Source organism: Lasioglossum baleicum, chromosome 14 (genome assembly GCF_051020765.1).
Source record: "Lasioglossum baleicum chromosome 14, iyLasBale1, whole genome shotgun sequence".
Lineage (NCBI taxonomy): Eukaryota > Metazoa > Arthropoda > Insecta > Hymenoptera > Halictidae > Lasioglossum > Lasioglossum baleicum.
In genome coordinates, this window is record NC_134942.1 from 8111433 (window position 1) to 8133798 (window position 22366).

Here is a 22366-nt window from a genome sequence, read left to right on the forward strand (position 1 = left end):
TGTATATGCAATATTATTGTACATATGTACCCAGTAAGCAAACATGCTCGATTTTGCACGGGCATCTATGCACGCATGACGCATAAATAGTGCATTCTGTTAGCAGAAAGACCGGGCATCTACCCGGCATCTTGTGCCGGGCAGAATCCAGAACCGAGCCCGAGCAGCTTCTGCCGGGGCTGGGCCGGCCACATGCCCCGTCTTTCTGCCCGGCATATGCGCGCGTAGATACCCGTCCAAAATCAAGCAGCTTCGAGTGACGTTCGGCCAGTATAATGCCCGTTACCTGCTAGCTAGGTTGGGCTCGATCTCTGCTCGAGGCAGGCCTGGCTGACTGGGTAAATATATAAATTATGAAAGACGAAAATACATTAACAAAATTTTATACGCGTACTATATACTTGCACCCTCTCCCTCCCGCGTCACGATAAACATTTTAATTAATATAATTAATTACAATTCTATTAGACTTCCGAAAATGAGCCCTCATTTTTATTCCCGAGTTTCGGGGAAGTCCCTCTCTTAGACCGCATATACTTCTACCTATGTATATACCTATTATACACTTACACAGCTGACTTACATATGTAGTGATATGTAGCGACTCAGCGAGCTGTCGCTGAGCACCGCCTTGGCGCTTTAGGCGCCTCGCGAAGGAAGAAACAAATTTTGCAGCCGCGACCGATCTTCTCTATTGGATGCACTTGCAGACGGCGGCCTTTTTGTTTCTACCCTTATCTCTTATCGTTTGGCGTAGCCATACGTTCTTTTTTATAATTGTGTTATTCTGTTTTTCTGTTCTTTTATTATCATTCTGTTTCTGATTTTGATTACGACAACATCTACACAATATTTCTTAATGAAAATTGAAAAATAATAGTTATACAGAAATTAAAGTTTTGTTAGTTTATTGAAAATCCTTCCTCTACAATCCTTAATAATTTACGAACACGTAATTCCAAACATATATGTATATATGTATATATTTATATGTAATCTAAGCTCTCTCTATAGATCTTGCCTGATCTTGCCCGGGGTCGGGGAACTCCCTCTAGATCTCTCCCGAGTCTCGGGGAAGTTCCTCTCTTATTGTTAGACCACATATACTTATACCTATATCTATTATACATATGTATACTTATATCCAAATACATACATACATATATGTATTGACCGTGTATAAAGCATATGACGGCATATGTGATCTAAGCTCCTATATTGATCTCGCCCGAGTCGGGGAACTCCCTCTTGATCTCGCCGGAGTCGGGGAACTCCCTCTAGATTTTTCCCCTTCCAGTTTGTTCTTCGACGGTCCTATAAAAGGCGAGTGCTGGGCTTTTGAGCGTTAGAAGCACCCTGGCAAACTGTAAATCGTTTTATACACTTGTCACAACTTTAAATCGAAAACCTAAAGGTAAGTGAGGTGGACTTTGCTTTTTTATTGTGATTCCCATTATATTTTTTTTTCATTATTGGTTACTCTATATGATTTCTCGCTGATATATGTAATTCTCGTGATTCATAATCATATTCCGTGTCTTTGTGACGTAATCATATTCGAGCGATTAACTCTGACGATTTTCACATTCAACAATATTAAATATAATGTTAGAGAACCTTCTTCTCAGCATCACTGATATACTCATTGTTCGTCATCATTTGTTTTAAAAAGTTCACACGGTGTATAGATCGTTCGACGATTGTCATGTTATATCTGTAGAAACAATTGACGAGCGGTCGCTCCACTCAGACGCATATTTACGCCTCGGACGTGCATGTATAGGCAAAATTCAATGTATAGTGGTAGCTGCAGTTTTTCGCGAATATTTCAAAAGTTAGCGGTGGTTACATGTATATGAAGAAGTTGTTCAAACTCTTCACCTTGACGGCATTAGCCCTTTGCACATACCATTATTCAAAACAGTTTTAATGTTATTAAAGTCTGTATTCTATAAATTGTAAAAAGCTCAACTGTTATATATGAGCATCACACACTATCACGCCGTATATCGAGCCTCCTTACATTATTATTATTATTATTTGTTTCTAGATGGATAACAGGACAAACCAATGCAACCCTAATCATACAAGAACTGGACCTGGACATCAAGGCGGTTACCAAGGGTATGGGGACAAAGCAGACCGGGACAATCATTCGAACCAGTTGAATCCCAACAACGATCGATTTCAACCGAGGAAATAAGTAACATGTCTGCAATGTTTTTGGGTGATTACACCGACAAAATGTATGATTATTATGACTTAATACATTTCATGTGAACAAAAGGAAATATCTATATATTTTGTATTATACTCCTCCACATATGTATCCCAGAATTCCCTTGTCATGGAAACATATTTATACTTTATACGATAAGCTGTTTTTTACTTACAATCATCGTTAAATGTTCATCACTGTTGTAGTTAAATATAAAACGAATAAGCGTTATAAAAAGATGTAAAATGGGCTTCCATATATAATACATATGTATACAGCGTGTTCGGTAACTGGTGGTACAAGCGAAAAGGATTCTACATGAAAAAATAAGTCGACAATATAGAACAAAATTTTTTCATGTGAGGCTTTGTTTTCGAGAAAATCGACTTCGAATTTTCGCCGGGTACGTGCTGTAGTATATGCAGAAAGTAGAATTGGTTGATCATGGTCAGACGCGTCAGACGATTCCTATGCAATAGCACGTGTATTCACTGCATTTTCAAACTCGATTTTCCCGGAAACGAGTTGCCAAACGAAAAAATGTTCCTTTTTTCCGACCTATTTTTTCATGTAGTATCACCCCCTTTTCGCTTGTACCACCAGTTACCGAACAGCCTGTATATGCAATATTATTGTACATATGTACCCAGTAAGCAAACATGCTCGATTTTGCACGGGCATCTATGCACGCATGACGCATAAATAGTGCATTCTGTTAGCAGAAAGACCGGGCATCTACCCGGCATCTTGTGCCGGGCAGAATCCAGAACCGAGCCCGAGCAGCTTCTGCCGGGGCTGGGCCGGCCACATGCCCCGTCTTTCTGCCCGGCATATGCGCGCGTAGATACCCGTCCAAAATCAAGCAGCTTCGAGTGACGTTCGGCCAGTATAATGCCCGTTACCTGCTAGCTAGGTTGGGCTCGATCTCTGCTCGAGGCAGGCCTGGCTGACTGGGTAAATATATAAATTATGAAAGACGAAAATACATTAACAAAATTTTATACGCGTACTATATACTTGCACCCTCTCCCTCCCGCGTCACGATAAACATTTTAATTAATATAATTAATTACAATTCTATTAGACTTCCGAAAATGAGCCCTCATTTTTATTCCCGAGTTTCGGGGAAGTCCCTCTCTTAGACCGCATATACTTCTACCTATGTATATACCTATTATACACTTACACAGCTGACTTACATATGTAGTGATATGTAGCGACTCAGCGAGCTGTCGCTGAGCACCGCCTTGGCGCTTTAGGCGCCTCGCGAAGGAAGAAACAAATTTTGCAGCCGCGACCGATCTTCTCTATTGGATGCACTTGCAGACGGCGGCCTTTTTGTTTCTACCCTTATCTCTTATCGTTTGGCGTAGCCATACGTTCTTTTTTATAATTGTGTTATTCTGTTTTTCTGTTCTTTTATTATCATTCTGTTTCTGATTTTGATTACGACAACATCTACACAATATTTCTTAATGAAAATTGAAAAATAATAGTTATACAGAAATTAAAGTTTTGTTAGTTTATTGAAAATCCTTCCTCTACAATCCTTAATAATTTACGAACACGTAATTCCAAACATATATGTATATATGTATATATTTATATGTAATCTAAGCTCTCTCTATAGATCTTGCCTGATCTTGCCCGGGGTCGGGGAACTCCCTCTAGATCTCTCCCGAGTCTCGGGGAAGTTCCTCTCTTATTGTTAGACCACATATACTTATACCTATATCTATTATACATATGTATACTTATATCCAAATACATACATACATATATGTATTGACCGTGTATAAAGCATATGACGGCATATGTGATCTAAGCTCCTATATTGATCTCGCCCGAGTCGGGGAACTCCCTCTTGATCTCGCCGGAGTCGGGGAACTCCCTCTAGATTTTTCCCCTTCCAGTTTGTTCTTCGACGGTCCTATAAAAGGCGAGTGCTGGGCTTTTGAGCGTTAGAAGCACCCTGGCAAACTGTAAATCGTTTTATACACTTGTCACAACTTTAAATCGAAAACCTAAAGGTAAGTGAGGTGGACTTTGCTTTTTTATTGTGATTCCCATTATATTTTTTTTTCATTATTGGTTACTCTATATGATTTCTCGCTGATATATGTAATTCTCGTGATTCATAATCATATTCCGTGTCTTTGTGACGTAATCATATTCGAGCGATTAACTCTGACGATTTTCACATTCAACAATATTAAATATAATGTTAGAGAACCTTCTTCTCAGCATCACTGATATACTCATTGTTCGTCATCATTTGTTTTAAAAAGTTCACACGGTGTATAGATCGTTCGACGATTGTCATGTTATATCTGTAGAAACAATTGACGAGCGGTCGCTCCACTCAGACGCATATTTACGCCTCGGACGTGCATGTATAGGCAAAATTCAATGTATAGTGGTAGCTGCAGTTTTTCGCGAATATTTCAAAAGTTAGCGGTGGTTACATGTATATGAAGAAGTTGTTCAAACTCTTCACCTTGACGGCATTAGCCCTTTGCACATACCATTATTCAAAACAGTTTTAATGTTATTAAAGTCTGTATTCTATAAATTGTAAAAAGCTCAACTGTTATATATGAGCATCACACACTATCACGCCGTATATCGAGCCTCCTTACATTATTATTATTATTATTTGTTTCTAGATGGATAACAGGACAAACCAATGCAACCCTAATCATACAAGAACTGGACCTGGACATCAAGGCGGTTACCAAGGGTATGGGGACAAAGCAGACCGGGACAATCATTCGAACCAGTTGAATCCCAACAACGATCGATTTCAACCGAGGAAATAAGTAACATGTCTGCAATGTTTTTGGGTGATTACACCGACAAAATGTATGATTATTATGACTTAATACATTTCATGTGAACAAAAGGAAATATCTATATATTTTGTATTATACTCCTCCACATATGTATCCCAGAATTCCCTTGTCATGGAAACATATTTATACTTTATACGATAAGCTGTTTTTTACTTACAATCATCGTTAAATGTTCATCACTGTTGTAGTTAAATATAAAACGAATAAGCGTTATAAAAAGATGTAAAATGGGCTTCCATATATAATACATATGTATACAGCGTGTTCGGTAACTGGTGGTACAAGCGAAAAGGATTCTACATGAAAAAATAAGTCGACAATATAGAACAAAATTTTTTCATGTGAGGCTTTGTTTTCGAGAAAATCGACTTCGAATTTTCGCCGGGTACGTGCTGTAGTATATGCAGAAAGTAGAATTGGTTGATCATGGTCAGACGCGTCAGACGATTCCTATGCAATAGCACGTGTATTCACTGCATTTTCAAACTCGATTTTCCCGGAAACGAGTTGCCAAACGAAAAAATGTTCCTTTTTTCCGACCTATTTTTTCATGTAGTATCACCCCCTTTTCGCTTGTACCACCAGTTACCGAACAGCCTGTATATGCAATATTATTGTACATATGTACCCAGTAAGCAAACATGCTCGATTTTGCACGGGCATCTATGCACGCATGACGCATAAATAGTGCATTCTGTTAGCAGAAAGACCGGGCATCTACCCGGCATCTTGTGCCGGGCAGAATCCAGAACCGAGCCCGAGCAGCTTCTGCCGGGGCTGGGCCGGCCACATGCCCCGTCTTTCTGCCCGGCATATGCGCGCGTAGATACCCGTCCAAAATCAAGCAGCTTCGAGTGACGTTCGGCCAGTATAATGCCCGTTACCTGCTAGCTAGGTTGGGCTCGATCTCTGCTCGAGGCAGGCCTGGCTGACTGGGTAAATATATAAATTATGAAAGACGAAAATACATTAACAAAATTTTATACGCGTACTATATACTTGCACCCTCTCCCTCCCGCGTCACGATAAACATTTTAATTAATATAATTAATTACAATTCTATTAGACTTCCGAAAATGAGCCCTCATTTTTATTCCCGAGTTTCGGGGAAGTCCCTCTCTTAGACCGCATATACTTCTACCTATGTATATACCTATTATACACTTACACAGCTGACTTACATATGTAGTGATATGTAGCGACTCAGCGAGCTGTCGCTGAGCACCGCCTTGGCGCTTTAGGCGCCTCGCGAAGGAAGAAACAAATTTTGCAGCCGCGACCGATCTTCTCTATTGGATGCACTTGCAGACGGCGGCCTTTTTGTTTCTACCCTTATCTCTTATCGTTTGGCGTAGCCATACGTTCTTTTTTATAATTGTGTTATTCTGTTTTTCTGTTCTTTTATTATCATTCTGTTTCTGATTTTGATTACGACAACATCTACACAATATTTCTTAATGAAAATTGAAAAATAATAGTTATACAGAAATTAAAGTTTTGTTAGTTTATTGAAAATCCTTCCTCTACAATCCTTAATAATTTACGAACACGTAATTCCAAACATATATGTATATATGTATATATTTATATGTAATCTAAGCTCTCTCTATAGATCTTGCCTGATCTTGCCCGGGGTCGGGGAACTCCCTCTAGATCTCTCCCGAGTCTCGGGGAAGTTCCTCTCTTATTGTTAGACCACATATACTTATACCTATATCTATTATACATATGTATACTTATATCCAAATACATACATACATATATGTATTGACCGTGTATAAAGCATATGACGGCATATGTGATCTAAGCTCCTATATTGATCTCGCCCGAGTCGGGGAACTCCCTCTTGATCTCGCCGGAGTCGGGGAACTCCCTCTAGATTTTTCCCCTTCCAGTTTGTTCTTCGACGGTCCTATAAAAGGCGAGTGCTGGGCTTTTGAGCGTTAGAAGCACCCTGGCAAACTGTAAATCGTTTTATACACTTGTCACAACTTTAAATCGAAAACCTAAAGGTAAGTGAGGTGGACTTTGCTTTTTTATTGTGATTCCCATTATATTTTTTTTTCATTATTGGTTACTCTATATGATTTCTCGCTGATATATGTAATTCTCGTGATTCATAATCATATTCCGTGTCTTTGTGACGTAATCATATTCGAGCGATTAACTCTGACGATTTTCACATTCAACAATATTAAATATAATGTTAGAGAACCTTCTTCTCAGCATCACTGATATACTCATTGTTCGTCATCATTTGTTTTAAAAAGTTCACACGGTGTATAGATCGTTCGACGATTGTCATGTTATATCTGTAGAAACAATTGACGAGCGGTCGCTCCACTCAGACCTCAGACCAACTCAGACGCATATTTACGCACGCCTCGGACGGACGTGCATCGTGCATATATAGGCAAAATTCAATGTATAGTGGTAGCTGCAGTTTTTCGCAAATATTTCAAAAGTTTAGCCGTGGTTAATGTTATATGAAAATCACACACCATCACGCCATATATCGAGCCTCCTTAAATTATTATTATTATTTGTTTCCAGATGGATAACAATAAGGCAAACACATGCAACCCTAATCATATAAAAAGTGGACCTGGACATGATGCCGGTTACCAAGGGTATGGGGACAAAGCAGACCTCGACAATCATTCGAACCAGTTAAATCCAAATAACGATCGATTTCAACCGGGGAAATAAGTAACATGTCTGCAATGTTTTTGGGTGATTACACCGATCAAATGTATGATTATTATGACCTAATATATTTCATGTGAACAAAAGAAAATATCTATATATTTTGTATTATACTCCTCCACATATCCCAGAATTCCCTCGTCATAGAAACATATATACATTGAATCAGAGATAATCCTTTATAAGTACTTTATACAATAAGCTGGTTTTTACTTACGGTCATTGTAGAATGTTCCAAACTTGATTGGATATGAAACTAACGATTATATCATTGCGATTAATCGGTCTCGGTCGGTTGTGTTATCCAAAATCCCCAAGTAGAAAATTGCTTCCCGTTTTGCATCTTTGGCGAACTTTGAAATACTTTTATTCTTACGCGCGGCACTTCGTCTGCAAAAAAATAATGTCCAAATTTTGAAATTACAAGTAAAATACAACGCTACATTACTGAGAGAATTAATACAAAATAAAATACCGTCTTCAATAGTACCTTTCTCTGTAGTATCCATCTGCAAAAATTTCATTGCAATGTTTCGCTCCGTGTTTACAAATATTGCCAAAGCAAGAAAATACGATATACAGGCGAACTTCTGTAAAAAAAAACAACATTAAGGAATGAAGAGTACGTATCTTATAACTATAGTAACAAACTTACCAATGATTCCATCGCGATCAGTATAACTGCAATGCCGTTTCCAAATCAAACGGACCCTTTATGTACTGATAAGCCGTTTTCAGAGCATGACGAAGTAATGTCACGCTTCTTTCATGCGTTTTTCGTGTAGAGAAAGTACTTTTTTGCTCTTGAAAGAGACAGTGGATGTTGCGGACAATTTCCATTTTAGTTTTATCTGAATTGAACATACTTACTATCGAAGACGTTATTGTCCTCAATGAAATTAAGATTTGTTTAGAGCTTATCACAAAAAAGTACACTATAATGTTTAGCAAAAATTGATTACTTTTGAGAAGCGCATTCTTTGAATTTATAATAAAATTGATGAAAGATAATACTATTGTGTTATATCATTTCTTGTAACTCTTAAAATAATTAGCGTCAACATTGATCACAATGTGAAGGGTTGTTGAAATAAAAACTATACGATTTCAACATATAATATTATTATTTTAAAAAAATTCCCCAACAATTGATATACGTTGCAAGAACGATTGAGATTGACAAGATAGCATGTGATAATTCGATCTCGCGGTAACATTCGTGGGATATAAATTTCTTTTTCGAATATTTTCAAGTAATATTTGTGGTTCAAACCTCGTTATTTTTGTACTGGTTTGCGTAATAAATGATTCTGTATCATTTCCTACAATAGGCGTAGAATAGTGTCCATCGGGTGTTGACGGTGTTTCGAAAGTGTCAATAGTTTCGCTATCATCAACTTTATAAATTACAGGAGGTGCGATAACTTGTACTTTCAGTGATTCGGGATCTCGATTGTCTGCAGTTAATCGGTCTTCCTTCTCAGCCGTTATAATCTCGTCAGTTTTATAATTTATGGGAGGCATAGGATTGATCGAATTTTTATTCACACTGCTCTCTACGTCGTTGATAAAAGTATGAATTATTTCGGACAGTTTCATGATTTCGATCGGTCGTTTATCGTCATCCTTTTCTTTGGTATATTCTTGGTACAACGTACTCTGCTCTACATTTTCCTTTCCTTTCTGGTCATTCACCGGAATGAATTTCCATAACGATGCCTTCTGGTCAGAAAACAAATTCTGACTTCGATGACAACAATACAGTGCTCCAGGGTCTATAGGGTGTGCTTCAGTATTGAAAACGTATCCTCCTGCATCTATAATACATTGGCCCCATTGCGTTTGAATAACTTCTCCTTTCTGGCCTGAATTATGAATAAAGTTATCCGGATCAAAAAGGAGATAAAGATATTTTGTAGTCTCTGCCAAGAAAAAGGATTCCATTCTATCTGCCTTTCGATGGTCCCTCACATCGTTTATAGTTGCATAGCCACACGTTGTTTTTGCACTGTGTTGTAAACTTTTTAATATATCCACTCCAACTTGTATCAAATAGGGATCACTCGTTGCTCTGTACAAATACATAACGGATTCTATTAGTTCTGGTCTTAACGGATATCCTTCCCTGTTAGTGCCAGCTTCGGCTTGAGGAATGTTATAAAATTCTGGAGTAAATCCAAATTGTTTCCAAACACGATGGTAATTATGCAACGACTTCATAGCATCCCCGATTTCTCCGAAAAGACTCAATACACCGGGCCAATAGGCATCCAATGACTGAAACACTGGTAAGGTGACTTGACCTTTCGTCATGGAAACCCATAAATGCCAGTCTGCTCGACGAATGTATTTTTCAATCGCTGCTTTATGTTCTTGGAATATAGACGCCAGCAATGGATCTTGAAATAACAAGGTACCTTTCGCTAGATATTCGAAATAAGAATCAACGCCTGCGCCGATCCCTGAATCTTGAGCTGTCCAATGACCAGTTAACACATCTATGTGATTACCAACGAGCCCAATGTTCGATTTGTAGTAGTGCAATGCTTTTATAGCATTCATAGCTACCTCTTCGTACAATGGATCACCGGTTAATCTAGACAAGGTTCCAAATTCTAATAAAAATGTACCTATACTAGCAGTACATGTAATACTCGTTTCACCTTCAGGGACTCCGTATTTCAAGTTAACTGTACCATAAGGCATTCCTGTCGGAGTATCGAAAGCAGCGATTAACCTTTTGGCCATGTCCTCCGCAAGACGCAATAAGGGACCGTTGCAAGGCCAGCCAGGTTCAAGATCGACGCCTGCTTTACGCGACAGAAGGTGAGCACTGAGCAATCCGCCGACTACTCGTATGTTAGTTTCGAATACAGATACATTTATATTGGCTTCGAAGTTTGCTCTACCGCTTATTATCTCTGCGACACGTCGGAATTCAGAGAAGTTGCCCATTACGGCAAGAGTATCCAGAGCATCGATGAGTGTCAACGAGAAACTACCCCATGTATCGAATCCATCGCAACTTAACGAGCGAAGCTCATCGTACGGATAAGCGTATGCTAAATAACTCGAGTAGGCATGATCAAACATCGACCGTACTTCCTCCCTTAGTGCGATTAGATCTTTTTTCTCGTACTCACGTACTCCATTTACCGAAGACAGAAGTCCGAAAAGTATCCCTATACCAAGAATAGACATTTCGAAAATATTAGGCCAACTGTTGCTGTATCTTCTATAAATGCATTTTGAATCATGACAACAAATGTATTTTAAATGCCGGTAACCATTTCGGTATATTAGGTTATTTCTCATACGTCATGTTCAGTCATGTTGGTCATATATATGTTTATGGCGTGGTGGAGAACTATCGATGATTTACTTTTACTATCGAAGGCTGTGTCGATAGAGATGGTCGATAGCAGTCGATAGTTATTGCTAGCGAAATTTAGGGGTTGGTATTCGCGCGTATATGTTATTCGTCAGTTATTCGTACAGTTTTACACGAAAAAAGGTTCTTTTTACAAAGAAGAAAAATCTGTTTACTAAAAAAATCAGAATATTTTTATCCTAGAATAACATTTACAAACTCCAAATTGTTTTATATTTTTTTAAAGTATTTTTTACATATTCAATTTCCATTTTCTCAACAAAAACTCATGGTTATTAGCATTAGATTCTGATGTATAATATATATAATTGAAACAAATATGTTTTTGAATACCAAAATGACAGAATAATAAATTGTATTATATATAAATAATATATTATATTGCACACCATCACTATTGATAACTATAATATACCCAACCAGCACACATCGTCTCATAGACGTCTGTTTCATGTCGTCGTCCCGTCTGAACGTCTATGTCCCAAAGATACGTCTTTTAGTCGTCAAAAAGATGTCTTTATGGAGACGTTGTTTTCACAGCAGAGGGTGAACGTCTTTCAGCTGTCTCATTTCAGTCGTAAAAGCAACGTCTCCATAAAGGATATCTTTTTGGCGACTGAGAGACATTTTCCGGAGACGTTGTTTTTCCTACGCCGCCGGTATAGGTTGAAAATAATATAACAGTATTTTTAAATTCTTCTAATATTTTCACTGTTTCAATTTTTGTTAGAAATACATAAAATCTGTTGTCTAACGATAACCAATGAAAACGGTTATTCAAAATTTATTATCATTGGATTGGTTGTTTCGGTGAATGTGACAATGAAGGAACCATTTTTGAACGGGATCCAAGTTGATACGGCACTGGCACCAACTGGCACTGTCGACCACTGTCGACAAGGAATAAAATTGATATTACAAAGTTATGTTGAGTGCATAACATTCATAGCGCATCAGATTGATCAGATCATTCAAATCTCATTAGTAAATATACTTGTAAATCAAAGGCAATCAAAGGCTATTCGTGATACGGGATTGTCACAGTTATTATTGAGAATTGGTCGAGAGATCATGGGTTTTCGACAATGACTTAAAAATTAATAAATGCATCACGAACGTCAGTCACATTTCGTGCTTTTCGACTGTTTAAATATCGTAAAATAAAAAGCTTTTTACCAGTTATTGTTCCTTATATATTATGGAAGCAACATTTCCTTTACACCTACTAACAAAAGTATACGCAAAATTAGCTTCCGTTTGTTCAGACACGTCCAATTATTGGGCAAAATTAAAAATTAATAGCGATACTGTAGGACTACGATAGCAATCGGCAAAAATGAAATTAAACGACCTGGTACATTGGTAAGAAATGTTTTGATTCAATCTTCTATTGCAAAAAATTATTTCCAGAAAAAAGAATGTACGATGTAACATACAATTTTTCTATTTCAGGTATCAGAAGAAAATTGGTACTTACGATAAGCAACAATGGGAGAAAACTGTAGAACAACATATCCTTGGTGGGTTTACGCATGTTCCAATGAGAACTGCTAAACTTAAAACGGAACTGATTGATGTAGACCTAGTGCGAGGTGAAGTTTTAAATTAAGATATTACAAATCATATTGAAATAGTTCACAATGTTTAACACGTTGTTTAATGCGCTAAAAATATATTTTATAGCAAGTGTAACGCTATAGAATATATTTCCACCAAAAGAATGAGGCATTAAAAAAATTCCATATAGAACATAGCACATAAGTTTGTTTAATTGTCAAGCAAAAACGTGTTATATAAGAATTTAGTGAGATTAACTATTAATTAGAAATAATTGATAACAATTCTTTATAGGTTCTTCGTTCCCAAAAGCCAAGCCAAAACATGGATTGTCTACAGTGGCTTGTTTGGCGCTGCAAAGGCTATTATTTCTTCCTTTATATAGAAAATGGTGGACACAACAAACTAGTTCGAAAATTTTTATATTATTTTTGCTACTGTATAGTTTACAGTTGATCAACATGTGTATATATTTTTATCAGTTGGCAAAAGATGATGAAAGTGATGTACGAAATCATTATATTCGCGTTGCAGTTATATACATAGAAACATTTAAAAAAACAATATTTTAAAAAGTTCTATTTTCATGTTAGATTGTGACCATGTCAGAAGTATTAATACCTGCTATTATGATGCTTACACTGTGCATTGTTCATTCCCATATTGTATCGACGCATTCAGGTCCGCCGGTGACCAAGGAACATAGTAAACAGAGAATAGTTAGGCGTTCAAGACACAGTAGATGTAGATTGGGAAAATCAAGAACAAGACATAGTTTACGTGAGTGTTGCTGTCACAGGATCTTTCTAAATACTAGTTATTAATGTATAACATGTTTTCATAGGTTTACACGAAGATTCGAAATCGTTTCAAGATAATGCTTCTGAGAAAGCTAGTACAGCCAGCGGGGAAGTATTGAATTCCGTGCGATTCGCGAAGAAAGTTGAAATCGAAAATTCCATGACTGTTAGTCAGTCTCAGGTAATTACAGTTTGTTACTTGAGAGTGTTGCAAGTATTAATTTTGCAAATGTAACTTTAATAGTATCTTCTCTTTAAAGGAATTTATGAATGTTCAAGCATCCTGTAAGAATGAGCTAATTAATGTGGCTGTGAGCAATCCTCTTCTTATGAACGAAGCTCCGACTAGTCGTATTCAATCAAGTTAGTAGATTGTAATATAATTATTAATACATTATACAGAGTAAGTCTTGTAACATCTTCTTAAACAGATGATACTTAGATGATTCTATTTAGAAATTTATATTTACGTGTAGTCTTTTTACAGATGATGTTCCATATGTAAGAAACGTACATCAAGATGATGATGGATTTGAAAGTTTAAATGGAAATGTATCGAGCGACAATGATAAAGGGGCTGTGCAAGCAGTGTTAGACAAGCCTAAAAAAAGAAGAGATGTATTACATAAAAATGATGATGATTCTGCTAGTCAACAAATCTTATTACAACCGAAATTTTCAGGTTTGGCTTATGAAATATGGTATATTGTGATAAAACACTGTATAAAGAGTGACGTATTGTTAAATCTTAATAGTGTGCATGTATTATATTTATTTCAAAATGTAGAATTTTGAACTGCTAACATAAGTTTTTCTTAGAAAGGTAAAGTGTGGCAAATTAGCTAAATGATTGTGTTCCACTTTCCATGCAGCACTTGAGTTATTGAAGACAGAAGATAATTCTTCGAAAAGCGAAGGAGAAACTTCTAATAAAATGGTGAGCAGTTTCGGTGGTGTTAAAATTTGATCTTTTCATACTAGTATCGGATGCTTTGTCGTTTCTTAATTTTCTTGCATTTTTTAAAGGATAAGGTGCATGCCCCCATAATAATTGGGCCAAGAGAAGGTCGACGACAATGTGAAAGCGAAGAGGAAGGGGAATGCGAAGAAGCTGCCACAAATCATTTGACAGAAGCCACAACATCTGCTACCGAATGGATGGGAGTAACTACAAATAGTGATGATTGTAGCTATAGGTGCGAAATTCTATACATATAAATGAATTTTTCGTACAATAAAATTATGCGAACTTCAACATTAGGTAGATTTTGATCGCTTTCAGCGAGGTAAATCTTACGAATGACCATTTTTTACAGTTCCGAACTCGAGGAGTCTGATATACATAGTGAAACTAACAAAAATTATTCAGAATTTGTGGAGCACCCTTTCTCTTGGGAATTCGAGTTACCACCTTCTATAATGCTTAGCTCTAGTTGCGCTTCGTGCGACCGTGGTAATGTATATTGAAATAATAAATTACGAACTATAGTTTTCGATTCATAATCGTAAAAACGTGCTAACGTGCTAATGCCTCAATTTTTATTTAAAATTTTTCCAGTTTCGTGTACTATCTGGGCACGACGTGATATAAAAAAAGCTGAGTTATCTGTGCTAGACATCAGTTCAGCAATTATTGCCAGAGTAGAATCAATGCCAGAGAGTATGAATTATTTTTATGGGGGGTTGATGGTCAGCGTGGCATTGTCGTTAATACCGTCTATAAATCGCCTAAGCGATCACGCGGGAATGGACAATAGTAGTAATCTAACTAGTTCCTTCATACCAAATGATTTGATTTCCGTTAATTTGGAAACGTACAGCGATATATTATGTAAAATAATAGGTTTAACATTTGGTACAACTTTTTGGTAAGAACAGGTTTATCGAATAATAAAATACAAAAGAAATTCGAGCAGAATCATTGAATAAATTGTCGGTTTTGATTTCAGGGAGCGTATAGTAATACTTATATCAGCATTCGAGAGGCTTATGTTATCTTCTTTACTATTCTTTTTATTAGCAGTTGCTGAACGTACATATAAGCAAAGACTCCTATATGCTAAACTGTTTTCACATTTAACATCATCGAGACGTGCAAGAAAATCGGATTTACCACATTTCCGATTAAATAAAGTGCGAAATATTAAATTATGGTTGAGTGTTAGATCTTATTTGAAAGTAAGTTGTGTACAAAAACATGTATGTTTCTTTTTTCTTGAGTTCCAACAAATTATTATTAAAAAATTTTTACAGAGAAGAGGTCCGCAACGTTCTGTAGACGTAATAGTATCAGCAGTATTTGTAGTTACATTATTATTGTTGTCATTTGTGAGCTTGGAATTAATTAAAGTAAGAAGTAGATAAAAAATGTTGAAGAACAGTGGCATGAGAAAATTGTCGGTCTTTATAATTATTATAATTTCGCAGGATCTAGAAAGTTTACATTCCCGATATAACGTTGAAGCTTTATCTTGGAGCTTCTCTCTCGGAATATTTATCTTACGATTTATGACACTGGGCACGAAAATTAATAAAAAATATAGAAATCTATCCGTTTTAATAACGGAACAGGTACTTATAACAATATTGGTCTTTCGTTCGAAATATACAATGTGGGTTCTAAATTTTCGTTTGTTTCTAGATTAATTTATATTTACAAATAGAACAAAAACCACATAAAAAGGAGGAACTCATGGTGGCGAACAATGTACTGAAATTGGCAGCTGATTTGATAAAGGTAACAGATTATTGCCCTTTCTTTTATTATACATCAAGTAATTAATATATTTTACAGGAACTTGAAAGTCCATTCAAAATATCTGGCTTGTCTGCTAATCCCTATCTGTACACAATCACGAAAGTGGTATTGTTATCCGCTCTATCAGGAGTGCTTTCGGAATTACTTGGATTTAAACTTAAATTACATAAGATAAAAATCAAATAAGAAAAAAGTGATACTATTCATTTTCGTGTAACTACCTCAGAGACGTTAAATATTTATGGAAGGGAACGATTTTGTTGTTGAATAACAGAGCGTTCTATAAAATCATTCTATATGGACGAGTACGCAGCTGTTCTATTTTTTGCTTGGAAGCACTTAGGGAAACTGCTCGCAGCACGCCATACAGGATGCTCAAGGTATGATGCAGATTCTACTTCTACATTGTAGAAGAACAAAGGCCATTGCACCTTGTAACTTTCTGAAAAGGATTGATGAAGGAATGATGTCTCCTTTGTAGCTTTAGTCTCGAGAGCTCTACAATAAGTTGACTACTAAATCACCATATACAAAATATCTATGGAACCACTGATGCCCGATCTTATTATCTATTTTGCATATTAGAAACTGTTTTCTAAGTAAATATCTGAGATACATTCATAGTAGAGCTGTCCAACCAACTCTTATTATTTTAGGCATGCAATGGTAATGAAATTGGACAGCTACTATGGCTGTAACCCTGAATGAAAATTGTTGAATGAAAATAACTGACTTTTTTCCTAATAGATCTTGCACAGTTGCAAAAAGAAATAGAAATGATATGTTATCATATGGAATATATTATTGAGTTCCGAAAAATTAAACATATTGGACATAAAGTTGTTTAGAAGCAACGGTTACTGATACTTAACAAATCCTTTAGATATATAGTTATCGGTGCTCGACATATTTACTCATATAGTTAACAATGCTTTGAATGGAAGTATACAAAATATAGAAAGAGATATGTAATAGTAATAGATCTATGCACATATACGAATATTGTAAATGGCATGTAAAATATACCAACATTGATAAGCTCAATTTTCTCGGTACACTTACTAACGACAACCAACACAATGACACGCAATAAATTATGACTTTTCTTTAGATCTTCATGGAATTTCTGTATAAATGATATATATTGTAAAATATAAAACAATAGTACCTGCGCAATAATTCATCTAATTACAGCTAAGATATTTTTAACACGATTTTAAGTGTATCTATATATGTGTTAAATAAATTGTAAAAATTCGAAATATATACTTGCTTGTAAATTGATCATTGTCTTTACTGCGCTGTGAACATTTATTTTATAGATATTTATGTATTATTCAAATAGACAAATCTTGTGATATTGGCGGGGAAGTACCGGAACAATGTGTTCCGGATAGGGTTGCCATCGATAAAATCGCGGACTCAGGACAAACGGTATAAAAACCCCGGACAATAGAATTTTGTACAATTTTGATTTATTTTATCTACTGTTCCCAACTAGGATTGACGAAGCATAATTTGCATTATTCGGTAGCATGTAGCTATTGCAGCTTATTTAGACTCCGGACGTTTATGTAATTTGCAATCCTATACGTATGCCGGGTCGACTCAAACAAATAAATATTTATTTGCACAAACTCTTTAATATTTATACAAATACGAATATAAAAATTCTCTCAAAACCTCAACTTGGTGAATGTAATAAACAAACAAACCTGTTTTCATTGTACATATTTATTTTATTACAGCAAATATATTAATTAAAAATGATAATCGAAAAAATTTGTATCAATAGTATATTTCTACACATTGAACACGGTATCAAAAGGTCTACTGTTGTTTGGAAGATATGCATACGCATACGTAGGAACCTCAGTTAACTGTGCACAAAAGAATGTTTCACATAAGAACACACTTGTATCTTCTTTTTCAAAAATGTGTATACTCACTGCTATCTGTTCAAAAATCACACTAATATGAATTACTTAAATATCATATAATACATACAACATTCGCAAAATACTTTATACGCACTTTATTCCTAATTGTGAATACAAAAAGTTTAATTTAAGTACTGTGAACAGCAGTTAAAATTAGTTACGATCCACAAGCTAGGCAGGCATCGCCATTTTCGCGGGAACACACAAGTATCTCTTCAATTTCCTCTTTAGTTTTTGACTGATTGTGAGATTCGTTGTGAGACTCGTTATGAGACTGGTTAAGAGATTGATTAGTATTTCGTAATTTTGATTTATCAACTGTAAACTGAAGTGCATTCGCCGCCGGCTTTGTTCTTAAATAGTACATGCCAGTCTTTAAACCCTGCAAGTAAAAAAACATTTTATGGAGTTTGTTCGATCTTGGAAATGATGTCGATTTATTCGAATCCAACAATCGTAGAATTTTGCATATCTCTATTAGAACTTTACCATTTGCCAACCATAAAAATGCATTGACGTTAGCTTTTGTGTCGTTGGTTTATCCATATGAACATTCAATGATTGCGATTGGTCTATAAAAGCGCCGCGATCTACCGCCATTTTCAAGATCGTCTTTTGCGGTATTTCCCAGACTGTTTTATAAAGCATTTTCAGATCCTCAGGTATACGTTGTATATTCTGTTGAACATAAATTATGTTCATATATATGATTTTTAAAAACAGGTATATCAGATTAATAGAATGATCCGAAAGTATTAACCTGGATAGAACCATTATTTGCTATAACTTCATTTTTCATATCGTCGTCCCAGAGATCTCTTTCAGTTAAATCTCTTAGCAAATGAGGATTCACGACTTGAAATTCTCCGGAGAGTACTCGCCTTACATATATGTTACTAGTGTAAGGTTCGATCGACTCATTGTTTCCTAAAATTTGCGCAGTCGAAGCTGTCGGCATAGGCGCGATCAATAGAGAATTTCTAACTCCATGTTTCTTTATTTTTTCTTTCAGCGCACTCCAATCCCACAAGTCAGTCGGACTAACGTTCCACATATCATATTGTAGGATCTGAAAATTTGTTAATACTCGTCGATATTCTTCCATATTTATTATGTCGTACTTTATAAACTTTCAAATTACAGTAAAGTCCCAATCTAATTTAGACCTCGAGCTGCCTCGGTTGAGCAGTGTAAACATCCGAAAAATAAAGAAGTTTTGTTATTGGACTAGTTATGCTTACACTTCTCGGCGACCGAGGCCTCTCGAACTCCGCTGTCCTCTTCACGATCTCTGTCACAGCACAGAATCAAGAATCAGCTTAGATTGCGGGACTACTGTACTATCGAAACTTTTGCAATGACCCAGCATACTTACTCCTTTACTAACTGGACTACCTTCGTATGTTTCGTATACACCCTTCTCCATGGCGATCTCACAGCTTGCTTCTAAGGCACCGTAATACAGTGTTTCAAATATTTGAATGTTAAGTTTCTGCGCTTCTTTGCTTTCAAACGGATAACGCATCAAAAGGAATGCATCAGCAAGTCCTTGCACGCCAATACCTAAAATACGACATTAGGATATTATTAATCGAATAGATATATTTATTTTGTATCGAACAGAAAGAAATATTTACCAATAGGTCTGTGCCTTTGATTGGATTTCTTTGCTTCTGGGATCGGATAATAATTGATGTCGATTACGTTATTCAGGTTTCTAGTAACTACTTTAGTCACTTCCTTCAGCTTTTCGAAATCGAAAGTTTTCGAGCTTACAAACATATTGACGGCAATTGAAGCCAAATTACATACAGCAACTTCATCCGGACTAGAATATTGTACGATTTCTGTGCACAAGTTACTACATTTTATTGTTCCTATATTTTGGTGATTTGATTTACGATTACAATGATCTTTATACAACATGTAAGGAGTTCCAGTTTCTACTTGTGCTACGAGAATAGCAGTCCATAATTCTCTGGCTTGAATTTGCTGTTTGTATTTTTTCTCCTCTTCGTATCTAAGAGAAATATTTTAATTAGATCAAGTATATCCAATTTTTTTCTTTTGTACATTTACTACATCTCTTTCAACATTGTTAATGTTCCTCTAAAAATATTACAAAATTTCTCTGAATGTCCATTCTTTGCTCGCTGATATATTAATTTGTAGTCTTAAAATGAGAATTTGTGCAAATATGTTAAATACAAAAGGTTTTGAATAATTTATACATTTCGGTTGACTACATAAGGGTTAATTCTTGTAGACTGTACCGTGTATAGAGAGCTTCAAATTCATCGCCCCACACATCAGCCAAACCAGGAGAATCATGGGGGCACATTAAACTCCAAACACCATTATCAAGCACTCTTTTCATGAACAGATCAGGAATCCATAAAGCATAGAACAATTCTCGTGCTCTGTTTTCCTCTTCGCCTATTAAGTACAAATAATTATATTACTATGAAAACATGAAGACTGTACTTGGTAATGAATGAATTAATCAATAATTTACCTGTGTTCTTTTTCAGATTCAAAAAGTCAAAAATATCTGCATGCCATGGTTCTATGTAGATAGCGAATGCTCCAGGTCTCTTATTCCCACCTTGATCAACGTATCGTGCTGTATTATTGTATACTTTGAGAATTGGAACTAGTCCGTTGGACAGTTGGTGACAAGGTAGTGTGCCAGCAATCTTTGTTCCTCTTGCCCGAATGCAATGAACATTGAGACCAATACCACCAGCTGATTTACTAATAAGTGCACATCTTTTCAATGTATCATAAATTCCTATTACGCTATCTTCAGTCATTGTCAGAAGGAAACAACTGAAATCAGCAAAATAAAGTATGAGTCATTGAATTTCGAACCAGATTTCATTGAAATATATTATAAACATATAAAATACCTAGACAATTGTTGTCTCATAGTACACGCAAAGAAGAGTGTCGGCGATGCGTGCGTAAAGTAACGTTCCGACAAGTAATTATAAGTTTCTATAGCTTTGTCAATATTCTCCCGATGGATAGCGACTGCAACTCTCATTAGCATGTGTTGCGGTCGTTCAACAACTTTTCCATCAATTTTGAGCAAGTAACTTCTTTCCAGAGTTTTAAAGCCAAAGTAATTGTAATTGAAATCTCTGTCGTAGATTATCGCCGAGTTCAATTTGTTTGCATTGTTCTTTACGATGTTGTAATGCTCCTCGCTAATGATAGGTTTATGTTCGTTTGTATACTGGTCCCTGACATGATGTAAATCATGTATTATGTCTACGAAGAAAATGAGATAATTCAAATGACCATCAGATAGAAACTTGTTTATGTTCTAAATGTAAATTAAACATGTCTGTAATACCGCTAAAACTTTTTTTCGTTTCTTTATGTAAATTAGATATAGCGATTCTCGCTGCCAATTTAGCATAATCTGGATGTTTGGTAGTCATAGTAGCTGCAGTCTCTGCTGCGAGATTATCTAACTGGACTGTACTAACGCCAGAATACAATCCGCTGATAACACGAAGAGTAATCGCAGTCTGCAAAGATTTGTATAAAAAAAAGAAAAAATATAGATTGCCTGAATACCTTGAATACTGTGGAAATGTGTATTGTTTTTTTTTACACGTTCAACACCAGTTTCAAGTAAATACTATGTTATCGGCTCAACGGTTAAAGGGATACAAATGAAGGAATACTTGGTTGTTGAACTTACAGGGTCCACATAATCCATATCCAAATTGTAACATAATTTTTGTATTCTGGATGTTATTTTGTCGAAGTGAACATCTTCAGTGCGCCCATCTAAATAAAATCATCAGTTCAATGTCACAGAGAGTTTTATTAGTAAACTGAATAAACTCGGATATCATGAAATAACAATGTAAGTATAAGAATAACTTATATTTTTTAGTACTTACCGCGCTTTATTACAAACATCTTCCCTTTTCCAACCATTTTTAAAGTAAAAAACTTACAAACGAGAATTCCCTCCAAATTTCAACCGACCATACGCAAGGACAGTCAGGACAGACAGTGACAGACAGTGTCTATGTCGTGAAATAATGGAATGGCTATGTATAATGTATAATCAGTATCAGTGATGGGAATGATGGGATGGGATTGTTGGCGCTTTTCACGCGCATGC

General features: G+C 36.0%; 3 protein-coding genes across 7 annotated transcripts in view; 1 reads left to right on the forward strand and 2 right to left on the reverse strand.

Moving 5' to 3' along the window:
• The window catches only part of Edem1 (ER degradation-enhancing alpha-mannosidase-like protein 2), a 29202-nt gene extending 18021 nt beyond the window's left edge, over nucleotides 1-11181 (reverse strand). The window contains exons 1-3 of one of the 2 annotated variants that reach the window (XR_013010425.1): nucleotides 8432-11181; nucleotides 8267-8366; nucleotides 7994-8166 (exon numbers count right to left, since the gene is read on the reverse strand). Coding sequence is in view for 1 of the 2 variants with exons in the window: in XM_076438091.1 (XP_076294206.1) it covers nucleotides 8905-10869 (1965 nt within the window). In the remaining variant the exon portion in view is untranslated. Of the gene's footprint in view, nucleotides 1-7993; nucleotides 8167-8266; nucleotides 8367-8431 lie in introns of those variants that run through there. The other variant, XM_076438091.1, reaches the window with a different exon arrangement.
• An 812-nt stretch (nucleotides 11182-11993) lies between these two features.
• Nucleotides 11994-20959, forward strand: Phtf (putative homeodomain transcription factor). Of its 2 annotated transcripts, XR_013010424.1 has the most exons (17): nucleotides 11994-12529; nucleotides 12620-12759; nucleotides 13019-13230; nucleotides 13318-13504; nucleotides 13569-13705; nucleotides 13785-13887; nucleotides 14012-14206; nucleotides 14397-14461; nucleotides 14551-14720; nucleotides 14841-14977; nucleotides 15083-15392; nucleotides 15474-15702; nucleotides 15778-15873; nucleotides 15952-16095; nucleotides 16166-16261; nucleotides 16319-16662; nucleotides 16764-20959. XR_013010424.1 is itself a non-coding variant. In XM_076438090.1 (16 exons), the coding sequence occupies exons 1-16, from the start codon at nucleotides 12504-12506 to the stop codon at nucleotides 16466-16468; spliced, it is 2397 nt and encodes a 798-aa protein (XP_076294205.1). In that variant the 5' UTR covers nucleotides 11994-12503; the 3' UTR covers nucleotides 16469-20959. The 2 variants fall into 2 exon arrangements, 1 of the variants encoding a protein (XP_076294205.1); XM_076438090.1 differs by having other exon boundaries at nucleotides 16319-20959.
• LOC143215717 (ribonucleoside-diphosphate reductase large subunit-like) lies at nucleotides 18079-22301 on the reverse strand. Of its 3 annotated transcripts, XR_013010422.1 has the most exons (12): nucleotides 22140-22301; nucleotides 21935-22023; nucleotides 21581-21758; nucleotides 21132-21495; nucleotides 20738-21051; nucleotides 20496-20658; nucleotides 19860-20242; nucleotides 19598-19785; nucleotides 18983-19291; nucleotides 18712-18900; nucleotides 18317-18604; nucleotides 18079-18237 (listed from the first exon to the last, which is right to left on the reverse strand). XR_013010422.1 is itself a non-coding variant. In XM_076438088.1 (11 exons), the coding sequence occupies exons 1-11, from the start codon at nucleotides 22174-22176 to the stop codon at nucleotides 18380-18382; spliced, it is 2439 nt and encodes an 812-aa protein (XP_076294203.1). In that variant the 5' UTR covers nucleotides 22177-22301; the 3' UTR covers nucleotides 18303-18379. The 3 variants fall into 3 exon arrangements, 1 of the variants encoding a protein (XP_076294203.1); XR_013010423.1 differs by lacking the exon at nucleotides 21581-21758; XM_076438088.1 differs by lacking the exon at nucleotides 18079-18237 and having other exon boundaries at nucleotides 18303-18604.
• Nucleotides 22302-22366: the final 65 nt, after the last annotated feature.